Source organism: Larus michahellis, chromosome 5, assembly GCF_964199755.1.
Source record: "Larus michahellis chromosome 5, bLarMic1.1, whole genome shotgun sequence".
In the NCBI taxonomy this organism is placed as follows: domain Eukaryota; kingdom Metazoa; phylum Chordata; class Aves; order Charadriiformes; family Laridae; genus Larus; species Larus michahellis.
The window spans coordinates 56,290,053-56,314,841 of NC_133900.1; the positions used below are offsets into that span (position 1 = coordinate 56,290,053).

Sequence of the window (24,789 nt, forward strand, 5' to 3'; positions counted from 1 at the left end):
TACCCAAATTTAGTGAGAGAAACAGTGGTGTAACACTCTTACTAACTCCTGTTTTAGCATGAGATATGCTCATCTGCGTCTTATCTTTATTTTTTCTACCTATTTGTAAGCATCTCATTAAACGGAATGATTCATGGGTTTGTTTTTACTTTTGAAAGAAAAAATAAGCTTTTGACACATTGTCCTGAACCATCAAGATGAGTTATTTTGGCAGTATTTAATGGACACTGTCTTTGGCTTTTCTCACGTTGATACAGTGAAAGCACCAATCCGTACGCTGGAACTAAAAAATAATTCTTATTCCTTGTGCTCTGAACAGGTTATGTTTAAGATGCAGCTAGGGCCAGGAGGAGTTGATTTGTGGATAAGAAACCAGGTTTTCACATGTATTCAAATTCATATTCCAAAGGCTTTAGTGTACCAGTGTTTGGAGTTCTTTGCAATTTCAAGTTAAGCTGTTAACTAAATTGTGTTGATGGTTTTAAAATGCTTACTATTTAAAGTGAGTGAGTGACCTGACTAGAGGAAAGTCTACAGTGGTAATAAAGGATGTAAGCATTTGCTTGTCTTCTGCCCTGTGTGTAAACATTGGCAAATCGTGGTTAGATTTGGGCATGTTGTCTGTGTGTGGAGTTCAGCCTGTGACGAGTTGGAGACAGGTTGCAGGATGAAGACATGCATATGTGGAAGGCGTGGTGGTGGTCGTGATTGGGATTGCCTTGGTTAAGAGCCACCTGCTCCACTGATGACAAGGATGATTGATGATGAACGTAGGGAGAACATATCATGGGAAAGTGCAAAGGTTCAAACAGAAAATAGGGCAAGGAAGACTTTCTGTTTCGCTCTGGATGAAGAATAGAACCAGCATGAAGAAAGTCACTAAATATTGCTTCTATTATTTCTATATTGTACTTCATATTAGACATTGGGGACTATTAAGCAAGCATACAGGGCATTTTGCTTTCTGTTGTATGTTATTGTAGTGTGTTCAAGATGTCCTTCTTCACAAACTTCACAAGGTGTGCCTTTCTATGTAATTTTTGCCTAGGTGATTTCAGTGCTATAGATGATTGCAGAGATGAATTCTTTGTGTGTTGTAAGTATATTTTAGCGCTCAGAATGTTGGATTGTTATGGGATTTCTGAGTAAGCTGCAGAGATTTATTATTAGGCTTTACTTATTGCATTTTCAACTACTTAGCTAATACTAATGTGACGAATAGAATTTCACTGTACTCTTGTTGCTCTCTCTGTAACTTCATTTGATGCTCTAGTTTGAGAAATGATGTCAATCTTTTTTATAGGGTGTCTTTTTTTTTTTACACCACCATTGTTTGTAAATTTTCTTAGAAGTCTGAAAAATAAAATTATTTTCCAACTGGTTTTGTCCTTTTGCATCTGACAAGTACTGGTTTTAGGTTTGCTTTGCTTATTTTCCCCTGACCTTCATCTTCTTGCAAGTTGAATTAATATGGAACGATTATGGCTGTCTCTTCACACTACTTAGTGTTATACACAAATCACTGTTGACAGCTCGAAATACGCCTATTAGTAGGAATGACTTTTATGTATTTCTAGCTCATCCTAAACTCATATTTATGTCAGTGGGAGCTCTTATGTATGTAGAAATATAAGCTTGATTACTGCTTTGGTGTTATATTTTCCATGATAGAAGAGAAAAGAAAGTTTTAGTTTGTGTGTGGCTGTTGTCATCAATCCTGCATTGGTATTCAGCCACCTATTACAGTTGATCATTTAAAACCACCAAAACCTCTTTGGAGACAAATCAGGAATTGAACTCCTGAATTAGGTGTTGGTCTACCCAAATCTTCTGTGAGGTATTTATATTGTTCTCGCTGCCACAGTAACTGTATGCCTCAAATTTTGAATCTCCCAGCATGTCTGTAGCAAGCGGAGATACGGGAATGCTGTGGTCACGATGCACAAAAGGGTGTAGGGGTTTTGTCAGGAAGCAGGATCCACAGCTCTGAGCAGCTAAGAACCCTTCCCTACGCAGTGTAGGGAGATCTGGTAGCTGCCTTGGGGGGATGTGGATCTTGGTTTAAGTGGGGAGCTGCTTTGATTAGCTTATAGGAAATTAACCTCTTTTTGTCTCTTCTGCAAAAACTGCTTTATTTTGCATTACAACTTTAAGAGAAAGCATGTGCACGTCTGTACTGTGATCCTCGACCAGGCACTTTACTCAGGGTATTTAATCATGCGGCACCATGTTGCTGCAGGGCTTGTTAATCACGTGCAACCTTTTGTGAGTGCGGAGTCTTTGGGCAGATCTAGAGCTACTATGAATATCTGTTTCCATTGTGCATTGTACACCAGGGAGAGAGAAATCCTAGAGAGAAGCAAGGCTGATGTGTCCTCAGGCAGAGAAGGGGCTTGACTTTAAAGAACAGCCTGCACTGAGGTCTGTTTTGTGATCTTGCCTGGACGGGTTTAACCAAGGTCATGAACAGTCTATAACTGGGTTGGGAATATAGCCTTGGTTTTTCAAATCCTGTACAAAACCCTTAACCCTGGATTTAGCTGACGTGTCTCCTTTCATTGTAGACACTGCTTTTGAAAGTGGTTAAAGAGAAGGCCTGTAAGGTGTAAAATTGTGCAATAAGACTTGAAAAATAGTGGCTGCAGACTCCATTGCCACATCCATGTAACTGAGAATGGTTGTTTTTTTTTTTTTTTTTGCTTTTAATCAGGTACTTTTCTAATGTAATATTAAAACAGATACTAAAGAAATCACAGTATATTGTTATATACAACTTTAATGTAGCTTTTTTTTTTTCTGTTGGAGCCATTACCTCTTTCCCCATGAGACTGAACGCCTTATGTGTTTATCTTGTAGTGTGTTTATTTCCCTGCTTTCTCTGAAAGTATAGGAACATGATTATTAGTAATTACACACTTTTTACACCTCTTTTCAAAGTTGGTTTTTTTTTTTTTTTTTTTTTTTTTTCCATTATTGAAGCGTGATGCTGTAACATCTTATGCTTCCTCCCACCTTCAAAAAAGCTACAGGCTGTCTAAATTCTCAGTTGAGAAGGATGTGTTTGTCATTTTCTACAGCATTTTTTCTACTTGTATTTCTGCTCTAATCTTAGAGGTCTGGGCAGTTGGGCAACACACGCACTGTCAAATCTATAAAAGGAACAGTTTGCACCTCAGAGGAATCTGGAAGTCGGTCGCCAGTATTATTGACCTGAATGACAGTGTGTTTGTGAGGCTCTCGTGTGCTTTGAAGACCACGGGTTCTGGGTACTGATGGCTTTTTGCATTAATTAGAAAAACGTGCATTTGTGCTCCCTTCTTTTAAGGTTTGATTCCAATTGGTTTTCTTGAAGTCCTGTCTGTGATACATTAACCTGCAGTGAGGTGCATCTTCCATAATGTGTATCACCACTAAATGAGGTGACTGCACTGGACAATGAATGGTTTGGCAATCTGGTGTTTTACTTACATGACCGTTACTGTAAAAGGCTCTGAAATTTTTACTACATAGTAGTGTTATTTTTTGGCTTTTTACAGATTCCAAAACATCTTTCTGAAATAAAAGAAATCCGTGGTTCCTGCTGTTCTTGACAATGAAATGCAGTCATTTCTGGAGCTGGTTGTGCTGACAAAAGCACACAGCACTGCGCAAATCAAAGACTGGAGCAAAAGTATGTTCTCCAGTTGCAAGTGGCAGAGGAAAGGGGCATAAAAGAGGTGGGTGCAGTGTGAGGCTTAGAGCTCTATTTGTTTTGGTTTTCTTTTTGCAGTTTTGCCAGGACCTCATGTCTATCCCAGAGTTAGCTCCCCATCCTCTTACTAAGGTGCTGTTGGGTCTGCTTATGCACTGGGTTGGGATGTTGCTTATCAGCAGTTCACAGGTGAAGGAAGATTTTATTTTCTTCTTCTCAATTTCCTGCTGCTATTTTGTACAATATTACAATGCTTCTTGGCATTGCACTTCACTCCCAAAAAATGAAGAAGAGACCCCGCTTCCGTTTACTTTGCTGTTGCTGGTAAAGGCTCATATAAGTGACCCGGCTCTTCCAAAGCTTTGCTTGGAGGAGGTCATTTAAAAATGGGTATGACTTTGGATTTGAGACATCACAGTAAAATACAAGACATGCCACCCCTACCAGAACTGCGCAGATCTGACTTGCTTTTGGCACTGTAGGAGCTGCCTTACCTCTTATCTAAAAAATAGTACTGAAGATACTCCCCGTCTATCATGAAAAAATCCCTGCAGCATTTTGTGATAAGAATAAAGGTTCTAATCTGAATTCAGAATAAGAATTAAGCTCTCAGCACTTCTTGGGATCAGGCAGTAAGTGGAACGGATAGCCTCTGGTCTGTAATGGGAAAAGAAGTGCCTGACACAGAAGCACTGGTAAGTGAAATGATATTAAACGTGTCAAGAATGAGAGCACTTTCCTATATGAGGGAATGTAGACAACGTAGCTCAGCAGAATTAATTCTTCTGTACTCAATAGAAATGTTGCTGGATTGCTTTTCTGTCAGAGAGCCAGTGAAGATATTGATACACCACGGTATTGACCTTTTATACCCATCAGAATGAAAAAATGGGAAAATCTACTTCCTCCCATAAATACTATCAAGCTGGATAACAGCTTTTATTATTGTTACGACTGATGGCTACTTCTTCCTCCGTTGCGAGCAATAGCTTTTCTGAATAGAGAGAAAGAAATGTTTTGAAAGAGCAGGAGTCTGACGATAAAGGCTTGAAAAAAGTTACTCCCTTTGGAATGTAGGGTTTATGGTGTTTTTGGTTTTGATCCAGTTGTAAAGAGACTCATCAGATCAATTGGAACATGGCCAACACAAAACGGAAGGGTTTTTTTCTTTTTCTTCTTTTTTTTTTCTAAATAGAAATCCATTTCTTTCTTGAAAAATTCTTCAGAATCCTATAAAGTGTTAGCAGACACTTTCTATCTTCATTTTCTAAAACAATGAAAGTAGGATGCACCTGCAGAGGAAAAAACCACAAAAAGAGATCAGGAAATCATGGATTACATGGAGATGAACTCAGAGCGAAGAAAAAAAAAACCCAGTGGTAGCCCTGGATTAAGATTCCTAGGTTTGATCCCCATGCAGTTCCTCTCCTCCATCATAAACAAAGTCACTTGAAAAAGAAACCCTCAATTTCTTGACTTGCATTTCTGCAAAATGTTTGTAATGTCTACCAACATTATATTTTTAAGAGCATAGATTAAAGAAGGCTATGCAGAAAAAATTTCTGTTTTGATTAACAGTCACTGATATCAAAGTAATTTTGTGGCTCAGAAGGAATCGGTGACTGCCAGTAGGATAACAATCATTTGGATGGGATGTCTGGAGGGTTGACAGCAGCTCGCTGCGAGTAGATGAGAGGATTGAAAATAGATTGTCAGTAGGGGTGTGACTTTTCCTACCAACCCTTTTTGACAGAGCCACTTAAAACTGGAAGTATGCAAATCAGAAGGATGAAATTTGTTCCAACAAAATTACACAAACTGTGCTTAAGTTTATCCACAACCCATGACAAGACACATCAGTGGAATTAGTTTTGGTGATTCAAGATGACAAATGTACTTAATACTTCAAGATATCTATGGAAATACTGTCAGTCTGGCTGATAGTATCCCATATGGACTTGTAACCAGATTCAATCCTTGAGATGTCAGTCATGTAGAGGTTGTGACGTAGGCAAATTCTTACTGTTTCTAATATAACTGTGCAACCCTATACCAAGTTGTATCACTTGGTTCATAAAGAGCAAATAAGGCTTTCCGATATTGGCTTAGTAAAGTTTAATAATATGGTAACAACAACTTCATACAGGATTTTGGCATTTTTTAGCAAGAAAACAGCAGGTGTGGCAGCAAATCCGTGGAAGACAAAATTGTTTATTACCTGCTCCACAAAAAATACACTGAAATCAATTTGAGGAATGAATCACTGAAGAATCACAGAATGAGCACTTCCCATAGGCAGGAGGGTAAGAAAATGTGGGTAAGCCATTCTGGTATAGAAAAGCCTGCCAAACAGTTTTCAGGATGGACTGCTTTAAAGTTGCCTGCGGTTTTATGTATTGCATTATTGTGCGTAGTTATGAATGCTTCTGCTGAAACGCTAGGGAACACGTCTAGAGAAGAAAAGAAAGACAATTCTGCAAACGTCCACATAGCAGAGACTAGGACAGTGGGGTTGTTTGCTGTGCATCGCAGGAAACACAGAAGAAATCCATACTAAACTTTGCTGTTCTTGCCCTGTCTGGCTTAGTGTTGGACGCGTTTTAGAAACCTGCATGCCTGCTATAAAGCTAACTGTCTAACGCAGGCTCCTGGCAGGAATTTGTGATGGCGAAGGGCAGATGATGGTGTTTTGGGCAGAGTCTCGCTTTAAATCGGAGGGGAATCCCAAGGTGTGCAAGAGAGGCAAGAAGCTTGAGATTTGGACTGATCTAGGAATTTTGCGTTACAGTTTTATTATTGTGGTTCTGACCAGCTTACCTCAGTCTACCTAGTTGTGTAATATCTGTATCTGGATAATGTTTACTTCCCAAGCCTATTGTCAGGATTGATGGGATGGCGTTTCTACAGTACTTTGGATATGTTACTTTGGATATGCTACTTTGGATATTCTATCCATGTGCTAAAGATTATATTAAATGTAATGTTTTCCAGGCTGCAGTGAGAGACAGAAAGTTGTTTTCCTTTCAAGTGAACTGTGGACAGAAAAGGAACTCATTCATAAGATTTACTAAAGAAGAAAATTAACCTGCCAGGATGGAGCAGCTGCTCTACAATTATTATTTTTTTTAAATGCTGGGAAGTCTATCACTAATTTTTAGAACTTCAACAAATAGTTCAAAGCCGTTTTCTATTTAATGAAAGATCACAGAGCGGTGACACTGAATATATGATTTCAACAGGGTTTTTTTGGTGTGTGAAATTGAAGAACGGTGCCTTTCAAGAACTGCAGAGTTACTGGGAAGAAGTTACTAATGCAGGAACCTTTACAGTCAGTGGATTCAGAAAATCTTACAACTGAGGACACGGCAGTTGAAAAACAGTTCTTTCTAAGCATGGGATTAGCCGGAGGGTTGAGCAATTTTTTAGCACTGAGAAAGGAGCAAGATATCAAGAACATGCTTCAAGATATGACCGAAATTCAAGACAAGTTGTAACAATAGAGAGGAAAAAAAGAAAAACATAGTTGTATTATGTTTTTTTCGTGTATTATTTTCTTAAATTCTTATGGAGAGGTATATTGCATCAAATCTAATTTTGCAATTTTTTTTTGATGCAATGATTTATTTTTTTTTTTGGAGGTCAAAATCCTTTTTGCTTGACGTAGGGATTAGGTAAAACTCTGAGCTCTTCCCCAGCAAGAGGTGTGAGAGCAGATGACCACAGGGAACTTCTGGAGCAGTTCAAGCTATCTGAGGATCCGCAGTTAAGCTAGTCAACTGTCCCATCTTAAGTAAGTAGATACTTTCTGTTGAGTTTCTTTTGCGCTGGCTAAACTCAGCTTGAAGTGTAAGATCTCTGGGTCAGAACCATGGTATCACAATGAAATCTTAAAGTTACTGTGCTTGAGCAACTGAGCAAATCTTTTTTTGTGGTGTAAAAAATGCTCTTTACCCGACTTTTTACCACTTTTTACCACTTTTTACCACTTTTTACCACTTTTTACCACTTTTTACCACTTTTTACCACTTTTTACCACTTTTTACCACTTTTTACCACTTTTTACCACTTTTTACCACTTTTTACCACTTTTTACCACTTTTTACCACTTTTTACCACTTTTTACCACTTTTTACCCCTTTTCTGTTCCACTCCTAAATGACATTGTGGAGAGAAGGAACTCCTTACATTCTGGCCTTCCTTGCTGGTGTAGTAACATAATGACTGCTGAAGGGTCCCTTGAAACACTCTAACTTGCTTCAGGGAGTAATTCAACCCATGGGTGTAGGACAGATATGTGGAGAAAAAAGTTATGTGGGGCTACTGCTGCGTTTTCATCCCCTCTGCTTCAGCTCTGGTGAAGTTTGATGCTTCAATATGTCTGTAACAACATGTAATTTTTGCGTGTGTGTACAAGTTAGACTGAGCTTCCTTGGGTGGGATGGGGATATTAAGATCAAAACAAGTGTCTGTTAATGTGATCCGTGTGATAAATGACAGCCAGGAGGGGGTGAGTGAATACCAGAGCCTTACCCATAGATTCTAGGCTGCAGTAAAGTGTCTTTACTGCATACAAGCTCTGCTTGTATATCTTCCTTGGTATTATCTTTTATGTATTTCCCTGTTTCCTTTCCTAAAGCAGGGTAGATGAAAGAAAGCAGTCCTCGAGACTCTCTGAAGCAGCTCAACCCCACACAAGTCCAAAGGGTAGATGAAAAAGGGGCTTTAAAGTTGTCTTTGTGCTCTTAAGTCTTGTCATATGAGGATATTGGGCTATTCACAGTATAAACCACAGCAGCCAGCTGTCAATCAACTGAAATGACTGTTTCAACAGCTGGGAATCAGTGGTACATGAACTCTGGCTGTATTCCTTCTCCCCTAGCCACATCCTCTGCAGTAGTCTGGATTCTGTGGAATCCTCTGCTAATTCAATGCTGATTGGAAGCAATTTTGAATGTACAAGAAATCTGAGCCCGGAAAATATTAAGGAAATATAAACCTTTTCCAGATCTGGTTTATTACAAGCACAGAGAAGTGTTAAGTGGGCTATATCAGGGCTGGTAACTGTATACTTGAATCCTCTGTAGCACTAGGAAAACATTTCCAGATGAAGTTTGCCAATTCATCTCATTCCTTGAGACACAAAGTCAAGCAGAACACGTGTGCTATGGAGATAACTGCTACAGAAAGCTTTGGAAAACTACAGGAATACTTACACCTAATAATTTATAGCAGTGCTTTCCAAAATAGGAGAAGCCTGTGAGCAGCACCCATGCATAGTTAAGTATCTGTATCCTTTGAAGCTGTGCAGCTTAATTACAGTTTCATTACCTTTGACAAACCATAATTTCAGTGATGAGTTGGGGATAAAGGAAAACACTTGTCTTAATGTTACTATTTTGAGCTTTCTCTCCCTTATTTGTTCTAGTTCTATCCATTTCTTTCTAATGATGGTCATTGATTATCTTGTTAATAATTTTTTTTCTGGGAGAAGATGACTAACTCTAGCTGTAAATGTGAAGTTGAAAAAGAAGGAAAATGAATGTGAAGATGATATTGCAAGGTTTTAATTTTTATTCTTCATAGAGTCGTATCTAAGCCCAATCTAGTTCTCTCTTTGTGTGGAGCACGATGCACGGGTTATAACAAGGATTCTTTTCTTCATGTCTTTATGTGGAATGGGCTGGAAGGAAGGAATCAAATAACTAGTCTAATGTAAATTGGCACAGCTCCATCGGCTACAAACAGGCCCAAGTGTATTTTTAGTGCAAGCACGAGCTAAGCTCTCACTGTGGAACAACACTCTTTGGGGGAAGTAGCAGACAGAACAGACTTTTCTTAGGGCAATCCCTAGGTGAACATTTCAAAATGGTAATTAGATCTGAGCATAAACTTCCTCCATCTGTAAGAGTTTGTAGAGGTAGGTTTAATTTGTCTCCAATATCCCAGATTTCACTTTGCCAGCTTTTGAAATGTTTTCATATTTGAGCCCTTCTCTATTTAGTTTGTCACCGTACCTGTACAGATGTAGTTAAACTCTTTATTTGCAAAAAAAAATAATCCCTTTTCTTCATGAGTGATGACTTGGATTTAAAGTTTCATTGTAAGCAGAAAACTTCAGTAAAAGGGATACTTTATGCAATTTTGTATAATTGGTAGAATTAATTCTCTGTTAATTAGAAACTCTTTGACAAGAACAGTTGTGATAAGTTAGGATGCTTCTTAGTACAGTGGCATAAGAGCTATTTTTCATTGAAAGTGTAAAATGTCTCTTATGCTTATGAGTTGAAGTTTGTCCCCTTTCCTCATCAGAGAAGGAATGTCTCGGTGTCAAGAAACGAATGAATTGTTGGACCTTTTGTCTTACATGTTTCTTCCGGTGTAAATTTGCCATAAATCACTCCTTTGCTAGTCAAGAGAGTAAGGATATCTAAATCCCTGTGTGAGTACATGTGTGTATATGTGTATGTGTTAGTGACTGTCCTTTTCGTTTATTTTCAGTCTCTACAAGCTTCCTGTTAAACACTGCTTTTGTATTGACTTTCAGCATCTTGAAATGGGCTAACACTCCTACTGCAGCAGAACTCTGCTCTTTCTGTTGGGATGTGCTGTTCTAAGAACATGTAGAACAACACTTCCCGTTTGGCAAGCCCTCCTAATTTCAAAGGTGCTTCTGCAGTACCGAGATGCTCAGTGGTGGCACAGTTTGTCTTGCAAACTTTAAAATGCAAAAGAAACGGACCACGTGAGGTGTTGCCTCCAGTGTTTTTTTACATGCTGAGCAAGAGGAGCGAGATGAGAACACCACACTGCTTATTATCTGCGCCGTAGAGTCAAGTCTGCTGTCAGTCATACCTGTTTGGGCCCCATCCGAGCCTTATTTTCAGTGGTACAGCAGTTTTGCTGGGGTCTCTGCCTCGAGCGGTTTTCACTTGGTGCAGAATGAGTGGAAGTTAACAGAGCTGTTGTACAGCGAAGGCTAGCAAATATGGGGAAACTGAGTGTACTTTAAATATCAAATGTTCTTGTAGTAGTGTAATGCTACCCCCTGTTGGAAATTGGAATATATGGAGTATAAACCAGAATACATGGAACTGAAGGCTCTTTGACTTCGTGCACGTTACTTTGTTTCCATTGCACTTGACACAGGACTGTAGAAGTGCCAGTCTCTATATATAAAAAAAAAAAAGAAAAGGATTTTTTTTTTTGGCATAATAGGAAAGACGTTTCTCCCCAGTTATCAAAACTGAATTCAGTTTGAAATAATCTTCTTTTCATGTTAAAATCCAGCTGTAGGAGCAGTTGCCTGCAATTTTACTGTCTTTCTATAAGAATACAAATATATAACATGTTGGAGTTAATATTGATTTTTATTGTTCACAAACATCTACCTACCCATAAAGGCCTTACCACTCCTAAAAGAGAAACACATCCCATCGTTTTTGCATGGCTAAAGCTACTCTATATTATTCAGCTGCCTGCTGAATAGCAGCACTCATGTTCACCTGCGAAAATGAGAATGGCTAAAGCAATGCTGTGGGTGCACTGCTGAACCTTCAAATATCAGGACAGATGTGTGTTTGAATTTGAATTTTGCTTGAGTGTTACAGCTGGGATTTCTGCATGTACCTTAGGAGAGGTGGTTTAGCTAACAGGAGCCTCGCTGAACAAGGCTCTGAAAAGGGGGAAAGGGAATGTAATGCTGCTATGAAAACCTCTCTAAAAAGTTGACAATGCTACCTTGAAACAGAAAATCTGCTAGGCTTCTTACGCTTAACTTAAAGATTGTTCCTTTTCGTAAAATTCCAGAACAGAACTTCTGCTACTGTAAGTCATGACAGCTCAGGTGAGGAGTTAGGGGGAACAATGTAGCTGGTTCTTATTATCTGGAAGAACTGGCCGTCTTTATTTTGTATGATATGTGTGATATGTTTTGTATGAATGTATGATATGCTGAACTTCAGATCAGGGGTATCTGCCTTGGATCTTAGACCTCACAGTTGAAGAAAAAGAACTTTTTATTTCTGAACTGAGTGTATTTGATGGTTTAGTTTAATGGCAATTGTGTAAGGAGTCTTTCATGTCCTGAATGGCAGAATGATTGTTATGAGATACATCTGGTGAAAGATGAGGCAGTGAAAGCTGATGTTAATACATTTTATTACATATCTAGCATCAGTTCACAGGTGCATTTGTTCAGGGTTCTGTGCTCTGAAATCAGGAGTTGCTGTGTGCCTCCATTGTCAAGTTTGATGAATATGCCCTATGACATTTGCAAATGGTGTTTTTAATTTCTGTCCCTGCCTTCTCACTCCTGCACCAGTTCTGGCAATCTGTATTTATCTGTATTTATCAGAGACATTGAATTAAAATTGGTCTCAGAGGCAACTTGTTACGTCTGGCTTAGCCATTTTTCCTGGCTGGCTGAATTTCCCAGCCTAGTCCTGGTTCCTGCTATGAAAGTCCTCCCGTGCCATGAACTGGGAAGGTTCAGTGGTCTGAAGGTGCTTCAGTGTCTCTGTGCTGTGAGGGCTGGCAGGAAGCTTAGATGAGATCATCTGTTCAGCAATATTCATAATCATTAGTGTCCACCTTTTCATTTGAGTTGCTTATACAGATTTACCTAGAGCGTTTGCTACTGCACTGTCTGCGGCTTGTCACTGTATCTGTCCTTGCAAAACCTCCATGCAATAATGAAGTGCTTCTACCTCCATAGAAACCAGTGCTTCTGATTTTTACCAGTGGTTAATTAGGACAGACTCTCAAAATCACAGAAGTATTTAGTAATATTGTTTGATCTTGAACCATCATACCCAATTTTTTGAAGAACCATGAGAAACTCAAACCTTATGAAATTAGTTTAAAAAACTGTTAAGACAAAACCAAAAATCTGTGTTTGAGGGAGGTGACAAAGTGTCTTTATTTTATAGAATCATAGAATTTTATTTATGTTTCTTAAGTTGTTGTGGTTTTGGGCATTTCTCTGTGACCACAAGCTGTCGAGCTGATGTTGGTGTTAAGAAAGTTTACGATGGTTTGGTGTTGTGTGCCTTCAGACTTTGCTGTCTACTTGGGGTGAGTGTTATTGCTTTGGGGCAGCTCTACATGCTCTTGACTTTGATTTTTATTTTTATTTATTTACTTTTTTTCCTATCAAGTGTGCAAGCTTGACTTGTAATAGTGCCTGGAAACAGACAAACTTCACTGATGTGTTTACACGAGATATTTTACGTGCATTGGAACTTACGGCGTAGCTGTTTCCTCTAGAATTCCATCTGAATAGTTTTGTACATAATGAGATATGTATGTGATGTTAAAAGGATGTTATTTAGGTTGAAAAGTTAAGACCCTCACTGTTAAGGAATTGACAGATTTACAGTTGCTCATGCCGTCTTGGTTTTACCCGCACATGTGTGTCTCTTGTGCAGTGAATGAGGCAGATGTCCCGTGGAAAAAATGATATGTGACCATGTAATTGCATTACAGTCCAGTTGTTCAGCGCACTCCTAGTGTGACTCTTCGGCATGAAGTAAATCTAGGGCTGGTTTTGAAAAGCAAAAGACAAGAGCAAATCATGTGCCTTGGTGCTGCGTCAGCTTCCCCGTGCCCGTATATTATCGGTAGCAGAGCTTGAAATTTGACCCTTTGGCATTGCAGCCCAGACTCCTACCATCTGAATCTCAGGGCTGTTGCTGCTGGCTGGCAGCTGGAGGTGGCTTTTATCTCAGGCGGGAGGCTGGGCAACTGGATCCAGGTACTGGCTTTTGTGGTAGCTGTGGCAGAGGACTCAGCCCAGCTTTTCTTTCTCTCTCTTGAGTGGCCAGTTTCAGAGGATGCTAAGGGGAAGTGTGTCATTTTCAGAGCTAATGGTCATATTCTGATGCCGATGGTCATATTCTGGATTGGGTGACAAGTGGCCCGTGGCTGCGGGCGGCTGGCAAGCCCACACCATGAAGCAGAAGGCCCTCTGTAAAAACATGAGAGAGAGAAGATGGGTACGCAAATCTGGACTAGAACTAAACAATACTTTTCATTCTTACTCATCTCTTGTTTAAACAACACCTGTAACTTGTAGAGGAGTTGAGCTGTGATTACCCCACAGGTTTCAGGAGGCGTATTTTAATGTGTCAGGGAGCACAGCGTGCTAGCACCACTGAAATCGCCAGCTTCATGCTTCAGAAAATAGCCGATGTTTGGGCTTGGCTGAGCAAACCGAGATGCTTCTGAACTGACTTCAGCAATCCTTCTGTAAGCCGACAGTTGGCTTGCGACAGATGAAGCTGAGTAATCAGAAGTTTGTGGCTGAAATTGGAGCCTTGCACCTGAAGCATGCCACGGACAGGAGTTTCTGTTTCATTTGGAGTTGTTACAAAGGATTGCAGAGTTTAATAATTTTGTATCTTTTGTTCAAAACCTGATCAACTGCTGGGCATTGGGAAACAGCCCATCAAAGCAGATGACCTTTAAAGGCTGCTCCGTGTGTGTATTTATCGACCTTTCCTGGGAACTCTTTTTTTTCCCTGTGGCAGCCTAAGCATTCCAGCTTTAAAGTTTTCTGATTATTTGCTCCAAGAATAAGCCATAGTCTTTTAATCCTCATAAGGAAGGCACCTTAGCTGTCAGTTTCATTAGGGACTGCTTTCTTTTTGCTGACATCTGATACCTGAGCTGCTGATATCTGAGCTTTGCAGAATTTCAGACACGTTCAAGACTTTTCCATTTTCTAAAAGCAATCGACACTTTCCTGTTCTTGTGATACTAATTTCAAAAACCTTCGTTCAGAATTTCTCATTTTGTCCTTTGCTCCTTGGTGAAGTTGCTGACGGTTCAAGATACTATTGTCACAAACTATGTAATGTAACTGTAATCTGCTGCCTCCCTCTACATACAGACTACACGAAGCAGCCGGAGGGATTGTGATGAAGGGCCACCAGGTACATACAGCAGGCACGAGGGTCTTTGTTCATTGTTAGAGCAGTCTGCTTCGCAGTTTCCACTTTTCAGGAGCCACCCTCTGGATTTACAAGTCATGATTTTGATGGTTTTCTCTTGAAAAACTGAATGTTTTGCATGGTCTTGATGCTGTGCAATAGCTTTAAAATAAAGGAAGGGAGAGGAGGAAAAAATCTAGATTATACTCTCTGTGAAAATTAAGCAGCTGACCAATGTTGCAGTCCATCCTCTCTGTTTATGAGTTCAATTTTGGTACGAATAAAAATCTCAAACTGCAAATAGTTGCTTCTATTACTGTTGAGTATGAATTCCTCTTTCATAACAAGACGACTCTGGGAGCCTCTCATTTATGTTGAGCCTTTCTTCTTCCAGTCTGAGGACACAGACTGGGGCAAAACTTCAGAGATGTGCTTAGACCACAGCAAATGACACCTAAAGATCCGTACATCTAACTCTTACTAGGTTCAGAATAATGGAGCTATAAGAAGCTGCCAAACTTAGATGAGCTGAAAGAAAAGCTTTATTTCTAAAGATACACAAAGGGAATGACACAAGCTGTGACTGATGAGGTGTGTCTGAAATGCTGACAGTTATCAGGCAAATGGCATTTCATTCCTCTTGCCAGTGATGATGGAGCCCAGCTCAGCGTTACGGTCTACAGAAGCTGATCTACTTTTTCTTGGAAGTGTGGTTTCCTCCTTTTTAGGAGGAAACATATGAAACAAAAATGTTTTGGTTCTTTGAAAATACATGTTTTGTATGGCACAGCTATCTAATCATTACTACCTTTAGAGCCAGTGATGGGAGGGATTAGTCTTAAGACAATATTTTCCTTCATTTTTTTTCTGTCCATCTGACTTGTAAGCTCCTGGCTCCTTTTTTACACCACAGAGATGAGCTTACAAAGCAGTTGTGATGCCCCTTGTCACTATAAATCTGGCAAAAATCTTCCAACAATAGGAAATTGGGTACAGTACAGTAATCTTTGTTCCTTGCGTTGGAGTTTACACTGGAAGATTTGGACTGTCGGGCTGATCTCGTATCCAAAGACTAAAACTCCCGTTAGCAGCAATGGAGCAGAATTGTGCATGTAGTCCATGGGAAGTGATTTGAGTATATAGAGAAAGGCAGACACACTGCTCTTTATATGGGACAGTATTTGTGTCTGGTAATTTTTGAAATGAGAACTGATCTGGTAATCACATATTTCATGAAGTTTAAAGTGAATGAAACTTTGAATGAAATAAAATGAAATTAAAAAAAGAGGGGGGGAGAGAAAGACAAAGATATACCAAATATACACAGGGGAAGGGAGGGAATAATCCCATTTTGACTCTAAAAAGGCTTATGTACGATGGTGGTTATTTGCACACACAGAAATAAATGCCAAGGCTTGGGTTCTGTTTATCTGTTTAGGGCAACAGAGCTAATCTATGAATAATGATACAGCGTATCAAGCTAGTGGGTTCTCCTAACGTCTATCATTGAACCCTACCCAAGATATTTGGAAGCAGAACATCAAAAATGAATGTCATCTGACAGCAGCCAGATTACTACCAGAGCTAAAATAGCCCTGGACATGTAGTTCACGATGTGTGATATACAAGTGGTACATATCCGTTTACTGTGGGTGTTGTGGAGGGGAGGTTGTTTGAACTAACAACCATGCATCACACCCTTCAGCACTCAGCTCTTGGGTCACAGATAAAGGAAACTGCATTGGAAGGATATTTAACTTATATTTATAAGTAATATTATGAGACATGCAGGATTTAGATACCCGCTTTATTAGTTATTGTCTGAATATCGTAGCAGGCATAACAAAAGCATATTATTTGAGTGAGGTCACTCACCCCCTTTTCTTTGGTGTAATCATATGGTAGGTTGAGGTATGTATCATACTTTGCATTTCAAAACCATGCACTTGCGTTTGTATATTATGCTGTAATAATTTTAAAAGTTTCTGTTACCAACAAAAGAACGTTCTGTCTGAGTTTTGTAGAATTAAAAAAGAGAGCTTTTAGGTCTCTGCTACCATTCCTTCTACTGACTTGCCTTAGCAGTAGCCACTAAAGGTTAGTGAAGTCTCTCTCTCACAAAGGATTGCAGCAGGAAGTCTCACAGTTGCAGAAATAATAGAATGTGACATATTGAAATGGAAAAGAAGACAACAACCTTATAGTCTGTAAAAATCACTTGATAACAAAATTTTTGTTATTGTCTCAGGCATTTTTTTTTATCTAATCATGCCTGATTCTTGTAGATGTTTGTTGTCTTTCATCTATTCACTATAATTTCAATGACATTTTATCAGTGTCCCACATCTGATGTAATTTCACACATCTAACTTCTGCTTGCTTTTTGCGTCTTTCTTTGTCAAGTATAATCTAGTCTTCCAATAATGACTTTGAAAGTATATTTATTTGAAATTACCTGTCTAGCCTTTATCAATTTTCTCATCTTACCTAATTTTTACATTTTTATGAAGATTTTTTTTAGAATTTATTTTATAAGAGTAACTAGGTGTTCCAGGCATGAAATAAGACCCCATTGTTGAACAAACTGTACCTATGTTAACAAAATGATCTCTCTCTAATTTTCAGTTATTTCCACGCCATATATGATGCGCAGAATAAAAGGCAAATAATGGTTTGAATTCTCCCTCGCGTTCAGAGGTCAAAAAGCCCCGTTGATCGATTTTAACTTGCGTTAAGCAGCACATCACCAAAATAAAGTTTCTACGACTGAAATCTTTTTAACAGTTCAGCATTGCCTACTTTTTAATTGTCATTCTTGCAGAAGTGCTATACTTGGGCAACACTGAGAGGAGGGAAAACCAGCAAAACTTAATTTGCAAGTAAATCAAATAGTTATAAATTGAATTTACAGGGGGAGGAGAGCTGTTTAGCAAATAGGAGTGTATGGTATTTTGCGAATAGTTTTGTTATAAGGTGAGAAGAAAACCAATAATCATAAAAATATTCAGTTTATTCTTTCTTTCTTTGCATTACTGTTACTTGTAACCTCTGTAATGTTGAAAGAGGACTCCTGTCTGGGAGATTATTTATAAACAAAGAATGAAAATGCCATTCTTTCTTCAAAGAGCTTTCAATCTCCTTTCAGGTTTTCTGCTTTCTCCACTTTATTTCTATCCATGTTTTTGCCGTAATTTAAGATATTCTGATGCGTAATGCGGAAAGAGAGTTAAAAATATTTTTGCCGACTTGCTATCTAGTTTCACGCCTCAAGCTCATGCCCTGAATGACAGCAAGGCTGTGCAGACTAATGAATCTAGAGGCAAAGGTGAGGAAGATAAAGGTATTTTTTTTTTCCCTTCCCAAAACAATTTTTCATTGACTCTGTGAACTGAGTAACACACACTCCCCCCGTCATATCCCACAAACTACCAAAAAAAAAAAAAGCTTTGTTTTTAAAAGCAAAAATGTTGCTAGAAAATTGTGAGATCCTTTCTCATCAGCAAGATTTGACTTCTGTGCATTTCAGCACTGCAGTCTGCCACTTTGTTCCATTAAGCGAGCTAGCAGCTGCGACCTTCAGAGGCAGCACAATCTGCTTTGCATCCAAAGACGTAACCAAAGTCGGGGAAATTATTTTTTTGTATTCTGTATTAGTAAACCCCTAAAAAGATAGTGGGGGCAGGAAAAAAGCATTTCCAAGTCTGCTATAAATAATCGTGACAAAAAAAATCATAGAAGTTACATTGGAATGGGAAAATATTGTTACCTAAATATATAGAATATTGCCCATAATGGAAATGGACTCCAGAGTCCTCTGTCCTTCAGCAGTGCAGATACTTCTGCAGATTCCCCAAATGAAAGCAGCAACTTCTGTAGTGGCACACAGTAACTATAGAAACAAATAACGTCTACTATGGTTGAATGAATAAAATGTTCTTTTTCTGAAATGCTGTGGCATGTTTTTTCATTTCAGAAATGAAATCTTGACCACATTTCTGATTTCCTCCCCCTCCCTTCTACTTCTACTCTAAACAGTTGCTCAAATTCAGTGTGCCATATATTAAAATAGTCAGCTAGCATAAAAGCTCAAGTAAATACTGACTCTGTAGTTTCCATGTTTGCAATAGGGTCAGGCAGAAACATCCTGGATGTTGTGTATCATTCCAATGTTGAAAGCTGTTCCATGTTGCGGATTTCAAAACTGTATTTAAAAAAAAATTACACCACCCTCTACCCCAATTGTTTTAATTAAGCTCTTCTAATGTATATTTTACTGCCTGAAAAGGAATCAGTGTAATCTTTCCTAATCTTTTTCAAAAGCCTTTCCACTTACCTTAGGTGACGGGGGAACTAGTTGATAGCTCTGACAGTTTTTTGTGATGGCCACATGTAATGAGCTTTATGTCTTAATATGTTTGCCTTGGCAAATTGTGCAGGAATTAGTATGACTTGAGCTTCTACATGGATGATAAGTAAATAATCTATTTTGTTTTCTGTTGAGAAATTTTGGGAAGTCAACACAGTGCCTGTATAGGGGGAAGTATGCATAGTATGTGCAGTAAAATCCTGAGTGATCTGAAAAGCCACCACTTTCTAAGAAAGCATAGGAAACAGAGAGTTATCAGACGTCACAAGTCTCTGTATTTAGGTGAAGAAAAGTACTGCCAAGTGTTATATAAAATGGAGTTTTATTGCTTTGGAATTGAGTGATGTTATTGCTCAGCTTTAATAGGTATATAGGGTTTTTCTGCTTCAAAGTCCAGAAGACACATTTATTTATTTAAAAAAAAAAAAAATAATGATGATGAATTTTTGTTCTCGCCAAGGTCACAGAAATAAAAGAGATCTCTTTGGGAGGGTGGTGGTCAATAGCATGGACCAGACTGACTTGATGTTGTACTGCAGGGCAGCCTTGATACCATCTGGAGATGGAAGTGCCAGAGTGTCCTCCAGATCAGCTTTGAGTGACATAGACAGCATAGCTGGGGAGAAACCTGGCCTGCCAGCATGTTTTGGAACACGCTTAAGTGTGAATGGGTCCTGGTACTCTATGCCTGACTGCTTTCACGTGCCCCAGCTGCCATCGTACCAGCATGGTACGGGCAACGTGAAGCATCTGAGATGGCACAAAGCTTTTCTGCAAGGACTCTGATGTCACAGGTGGGATTTGTAGGAACTCTGAATTCAAGGATAAAATATTTTAGTTATATGGACCTGAGTCAGAAGCACACCATGTTTTGGTCTGTTCACAGCACCTACCATCTTAAGCAAATATAGGTATGTCCTTAATTTCCATATGTTATGCCAACTTGGTCTTATCTGCCTCTGAATATCAAATTTTCTTGTTTGTTCCTGGTTGATTCAAGACTGATTCAACAGTGGTAAGCATCACTGTGCCTGCTGCAGTTGTTGCAAAGTACCCAAAGTCAAGTTAGTTAGACTTAACTAAGGTACACAAAGGTTTTGCAACTTATGCACGGTCTGAACACCTTTGTGTCTGTTCTGGATTTTAAAACCACATGTTACGCTTTTGTGATGGTGAAGTCATTTCTCTGCCATTTTTCCTATACTTTGTAAAGTTTCTATTTCTTGTAAAGATTTTTCATTCTAAAATTTTCTGTTTTCTTTAGGGAACAGCAATATCACAGTCTGGAGTCTTACCAGCTATACCAGGTAGGAGCCATTTAGTTATTTGCTTTGTTAAAGAATAATGCTTAAGTCCCAAATTGTGATGAGAGAAACAGATTTATGTGAGCAGAACTAAAGGCTATATTGAGAGTTATCCTGTTTGTGGGTGATTTTGCTGCTGCAATTCACGACTGAATATTATGAAATACATTGTAATTTGTAGTATTGTTGGTTGCAAGAATTAATGTATGTTTTCCCTTCCTTTTGTAATCTAAAGAGGTGCAAAGTTGTCAGTTTCCATATAAAGTTGTTTAGCGCTTTTTCTACTTAAATAGTCGAAGAACATCAAGGAAGTGTTCTTTTCAGGCTGTATTAACACTAAGCGGAAAAATGATTTATATGTTCAGTGTGTGTACCCAGTTTTCTAAGTAACACAAAAACACAGGAACGCTTCCTTAGCAGAGGGAACACGGAGATGCTTCTCTCATGTCAGTGGAACTACAGACCCACAGACAGAACCAGTAAAGGGAAGAAGGAGGGTATCTGGCCTGGACAGATTATTTAGGCAAAGGTAACACACTGACTGTCTTTGCATCATAAATCTGCCTATCAGGAGAATGTGTTGGTCATCTGGAGTTCTCTGTTTGATGTGGCCAAACTGCTCTGGCACCTTTTGTATCATCGTTTTACTTCAAAGATAACATTTTGTAAGCCTTTGGGTTTTTTTGTACTGTCTCCATCTTGTTCCTTCGAGAGATCTGTGCAAAGAATTTGTTTAATGCCTTAAACATCTTTGTATTCCTTCAACTGTTTACCTGATAATTCAGTAAATCCACTAAATGATCAGGTTGCCTGCTTCCAATAGACATAGAACAGCTTTTTGTGCTTGTGTTTCTTTATTAGTTTTAAAAACCTTGGCAAATAACGTAAAGTATAGCTGACTGATACTTGTGTGAACAAATCCAGTAGGATACCTAGGATCAGGAGGCGTCTCTGGAGAAGGTCATAAGTAACTCTATTCCTTTGTCTGTCTTAGTAGGAGAAAATGCAGAAGCATTTAACAGATCTTGTTCCTAGTTATTCCACTCGAGTCAGTGGAATTAGTCTTGATTTATAGACGTGTAAGTAGAAGTACAAATCGGATCATTAATTTTATCTTTCCTTCTGGTACTCAGGTTTCTAGTCCTCTAATCAACACAAGGAAACCAGAGTAATTATGATTAAAGCGTGTGTAAATACAGGAGAAATCGGGTCTGTAGCTGTGTGTGGTGGGCACAATATTATTTCTGCATTAATTTCAGTGGCAAATTAACTGTGGATGCAAATAATATCTGACAAAAACTTAATCTCAGACTATTTATGCAGACGAAGGAGTTAGCTGTTTTGATAAAACCTATCATTAAGCAAACTGTAAATGTAGAAATACAGGACAGATTTTTAGATCAACAGAAAGGGAAGACACAGGACTGAAAAAAATTGAGTGGGTGGATTTTCATGTCTGGTACACTGGTAAATATTGTTTAAGAAAAGAACTGAATACTTGTTGGAATAAGTACAAATGCTTTAGGCAAAAGCAGCATCTAAAGCCAGTGACTGAAGTTTTTAGGTATCTTTGTGGGGTTTCATCTCTTAAATGCTCTCATTATATACCTGTAGAACTTTATTCTTCAATACTGCACTGTTTTTCAGAATACAAAAGAAACCCATGTTTTCTCTGTCTCGTCACATTTTTATTATCCTCAGCTATTTCGTTTTAAGTATTGTCTTTTATATATGTGAACATTTCAAGTATAGTTGAACTTGGTGTTGCAAAGCTTTTAAAATACTACTGTAGTCTTTGAATATTTTGTTTCAACCGTCTTTAATCCAAGCCATTAACTGAAGGGTGCTGAAGGTATTCAAACAGTCCTGTCGGACTACAAGAACAGCATTAGAACTTTTCTATGTTTCTCTATTATGATTTTTTTAATCCATTGTTGAGGATGACATAAGGGCACGCTAATTTGAGGTAACTACTTTCAAAACCTGTCTTGCGCATGTACATGGCAAGACACCTGTACTAGCGTGAATGACCCAATACACATTTATAATGTTTGCTAGTGTAGCAGTCCACTTCTTTTTCATCAGGGAAAGGACTGTGTTGTATTTTCATTCACATCCACTGTACGAATGCAAACCCACTTCTTCCAGTGCTACAGGTGCCCACATACACTGTACAATATTTTTGCTCTTGAATGCCTCAGTTCTGTAGCAAGAACTGGAGTTAAAGAGTCAGGATCAATTATTTAAATACTTTTCAGTGTATTGGTAGTGAACGTGGGCGATATTCCCTTTCTACCGTTAGTTATGTACACCGAGCAACATACTCAGCAACTTCGGAGAAATGTGTCTAATTCTAATGGCAAGCTGAAAAGTGTTCGTAAATGTGGCAAAAATTCTGAATTGTATTACTAGATGGAAAAAACAAACTGGGGTGAATCATTTAATTCCAGTTTAAATAATTTGGTTGCCTTTGTTATAAATAACTGTGTAAAGATTGATTAGAAAGAGAGACTGAATTAGATTGCTTGCATTTGTAGGAGGAAAGTGTTCCTATTGTTATCATAGCTTTGCAGTACAGATCAAGGGAAGAGATTCTTTGGAGCTGTGTGATGTGGGAATGCCAGCTCTTAGGTATAATAAACTGCATTTATGGTTATTATGGACCTTAAAATACCATGACAGAATAGAGGTGCAAAAATGTGATTCAGATTTCCTGATTTCTGAGACTGCCGGATTCTGGAAACACCTAAGTTTAGTATGTTTGGTCTAAAAAGTTCTCATGGGACCTATACAGAGTTTCTCATGAAGGCTAAAGAAATTCTGCAGCATGACCTAGTGGAGGCAATTTCAGAGATATGTGTGTAGGTCCTTTTCTCAGGAGCTGCTTATGTGTTTTGAATTAAGGGATCATGAATGAAAAGCACATTCAGTGTTGAGAGGTGGAACCAAAGGACAGCGCATTCCTGCTCAGAATGGTGAGCTGAAGAGCTCGTCATTGTCTTGATTAACTTTCTGTTACTGTGAATCAAAGTACTATAGGAAAAACAGGGCTGAAGGGGTTCTGTAGCTCAAACCTCTGCCCTGAGGTTAGGATGTACTTCTGTGTGTGTGTATGACAGGTGTCTGTTTAGAATGTTCTGCAATGAGAATCCTTAATCCACCTTAAATCATACGAAGTCCTTTGCTATTCTTACATTTAGAATGTATTTCCTAACAGTTGTGGTGTTTCTCACTCTGATTTAGGCCGGTTACTTAAAGCTTGTGCTCCTCTGTAGTTCATTGCAACAACTTAGATAGGAACCTCCATCCCTTACTTATAATGTCTTCATGCTCTCCTCCAAAATATTTGGATTTTCTCAGTTGAGTAGAACTCAGTCACAGCTTTCTTGTTTTATCAATGATGTTTAAACCACAAGGTTGTTTTGTAGGGAGGGAAAAAATGTGACTATTTCTGTCCTTGGTTGCCAACTCTTCCAAGTGAACTGAGCAGTCTGAATCCCAAGACTCCTATTTAGAGAAGCTAAATTGAGAGCTGGAGTGAGTTTGCAGAAGTGTTTACGGTCCCTCTGCAATCCCTGGAGAAGACATTTCATGCAGGCTTTATGTACCATATTTCAGAAACATTTGTCCATTCCCTTAGCTACAGGGAAGCTGTAACCTAGGCATTCCCAAGAGCTAGACCTAGCCTTGGGCATTTCAACACTCAAATTAAACATCTATAGTGGAAGGTGGCATCTCCCTGTTCTTCCGTGCTGCAGGCTCTGGCATTACAACAATCAATAGCTGAATGGGAAAATAAGTTAACAAATATCCTCCCGTGAAAACAGCATACATTAATGTTGGTAGTTTTGTGATTTAAACTCTCTTTTCTTTTATTTTTGCCTGTGCAGTTCCATTTTTTCCATATTCCACAGGAGCAAATTCATCAGCATTGGCACAGACGCTCTTGCTATCTGACAGCCACTTTGCTTGTTATACCAAACTTACACAATGCTTGATGGGAAATGTTCTGAGAGGATGAATTAAGGAATAAACATAAAACAATGCTGTGGATTGGAATCCATCTGAAATGTCAGCTGAATGCTGATTATGAACATTGTATCTCTATTAAATTGTTCTTAGGTAGATGGGGAGTCAAGGTAGGGAGATAAAAAGAAAGAATAAAATTAAGTATATAACAGGTGATGGGTGCTGAAAATGAACTCAGCTGTCTGACAGCTTTGCTTTTATGATGGAAAAATAGTCTTTCTTTCATGTATTTTTAAAATTCTATTGCAAACCTATGCAGCCAGATACTTCTATTCCAAGCTTAAGAGTAAGCTTTCAAGGAATTAATTGAGAGCAGTGAGAAAGAAGAATCTGGGCTGTACTGTGTTGGTTGTTTTGCTTAGGTTGAAAATAATATATAATTCACAATATATTTTTTTTCAGGAAATGTGTTGTCAGCTCTTCAGATGTAGAAAGACAAAGTACTGTATGATACTTTTATTGAGCCAGTAA

General features: G+C 38.7%; 1 protein-coding gene across 1 annotated transcript in view; it reads left to right on the forward strand.

The window, feature by feature from the left end:
- The window catches only part of DOK7 (docking protein 7), a 65,094-nt gene that overhangs the window by 30,576 nt on the left and 9,729 nt on the right, over window positions 1-24,789 (forward strand). Inside the window, exon 8 of the mRNA XM_074587469.1 lies at window positions 20,250-20,292. Within this exon, the coding sequence (XP_074443570.1) occupies window positions 20,250-20,292 (43 nt within the window). The remainder of the gene's footprint in view (window positions 1-20,249; window positions 20,293-24,789) is intronic.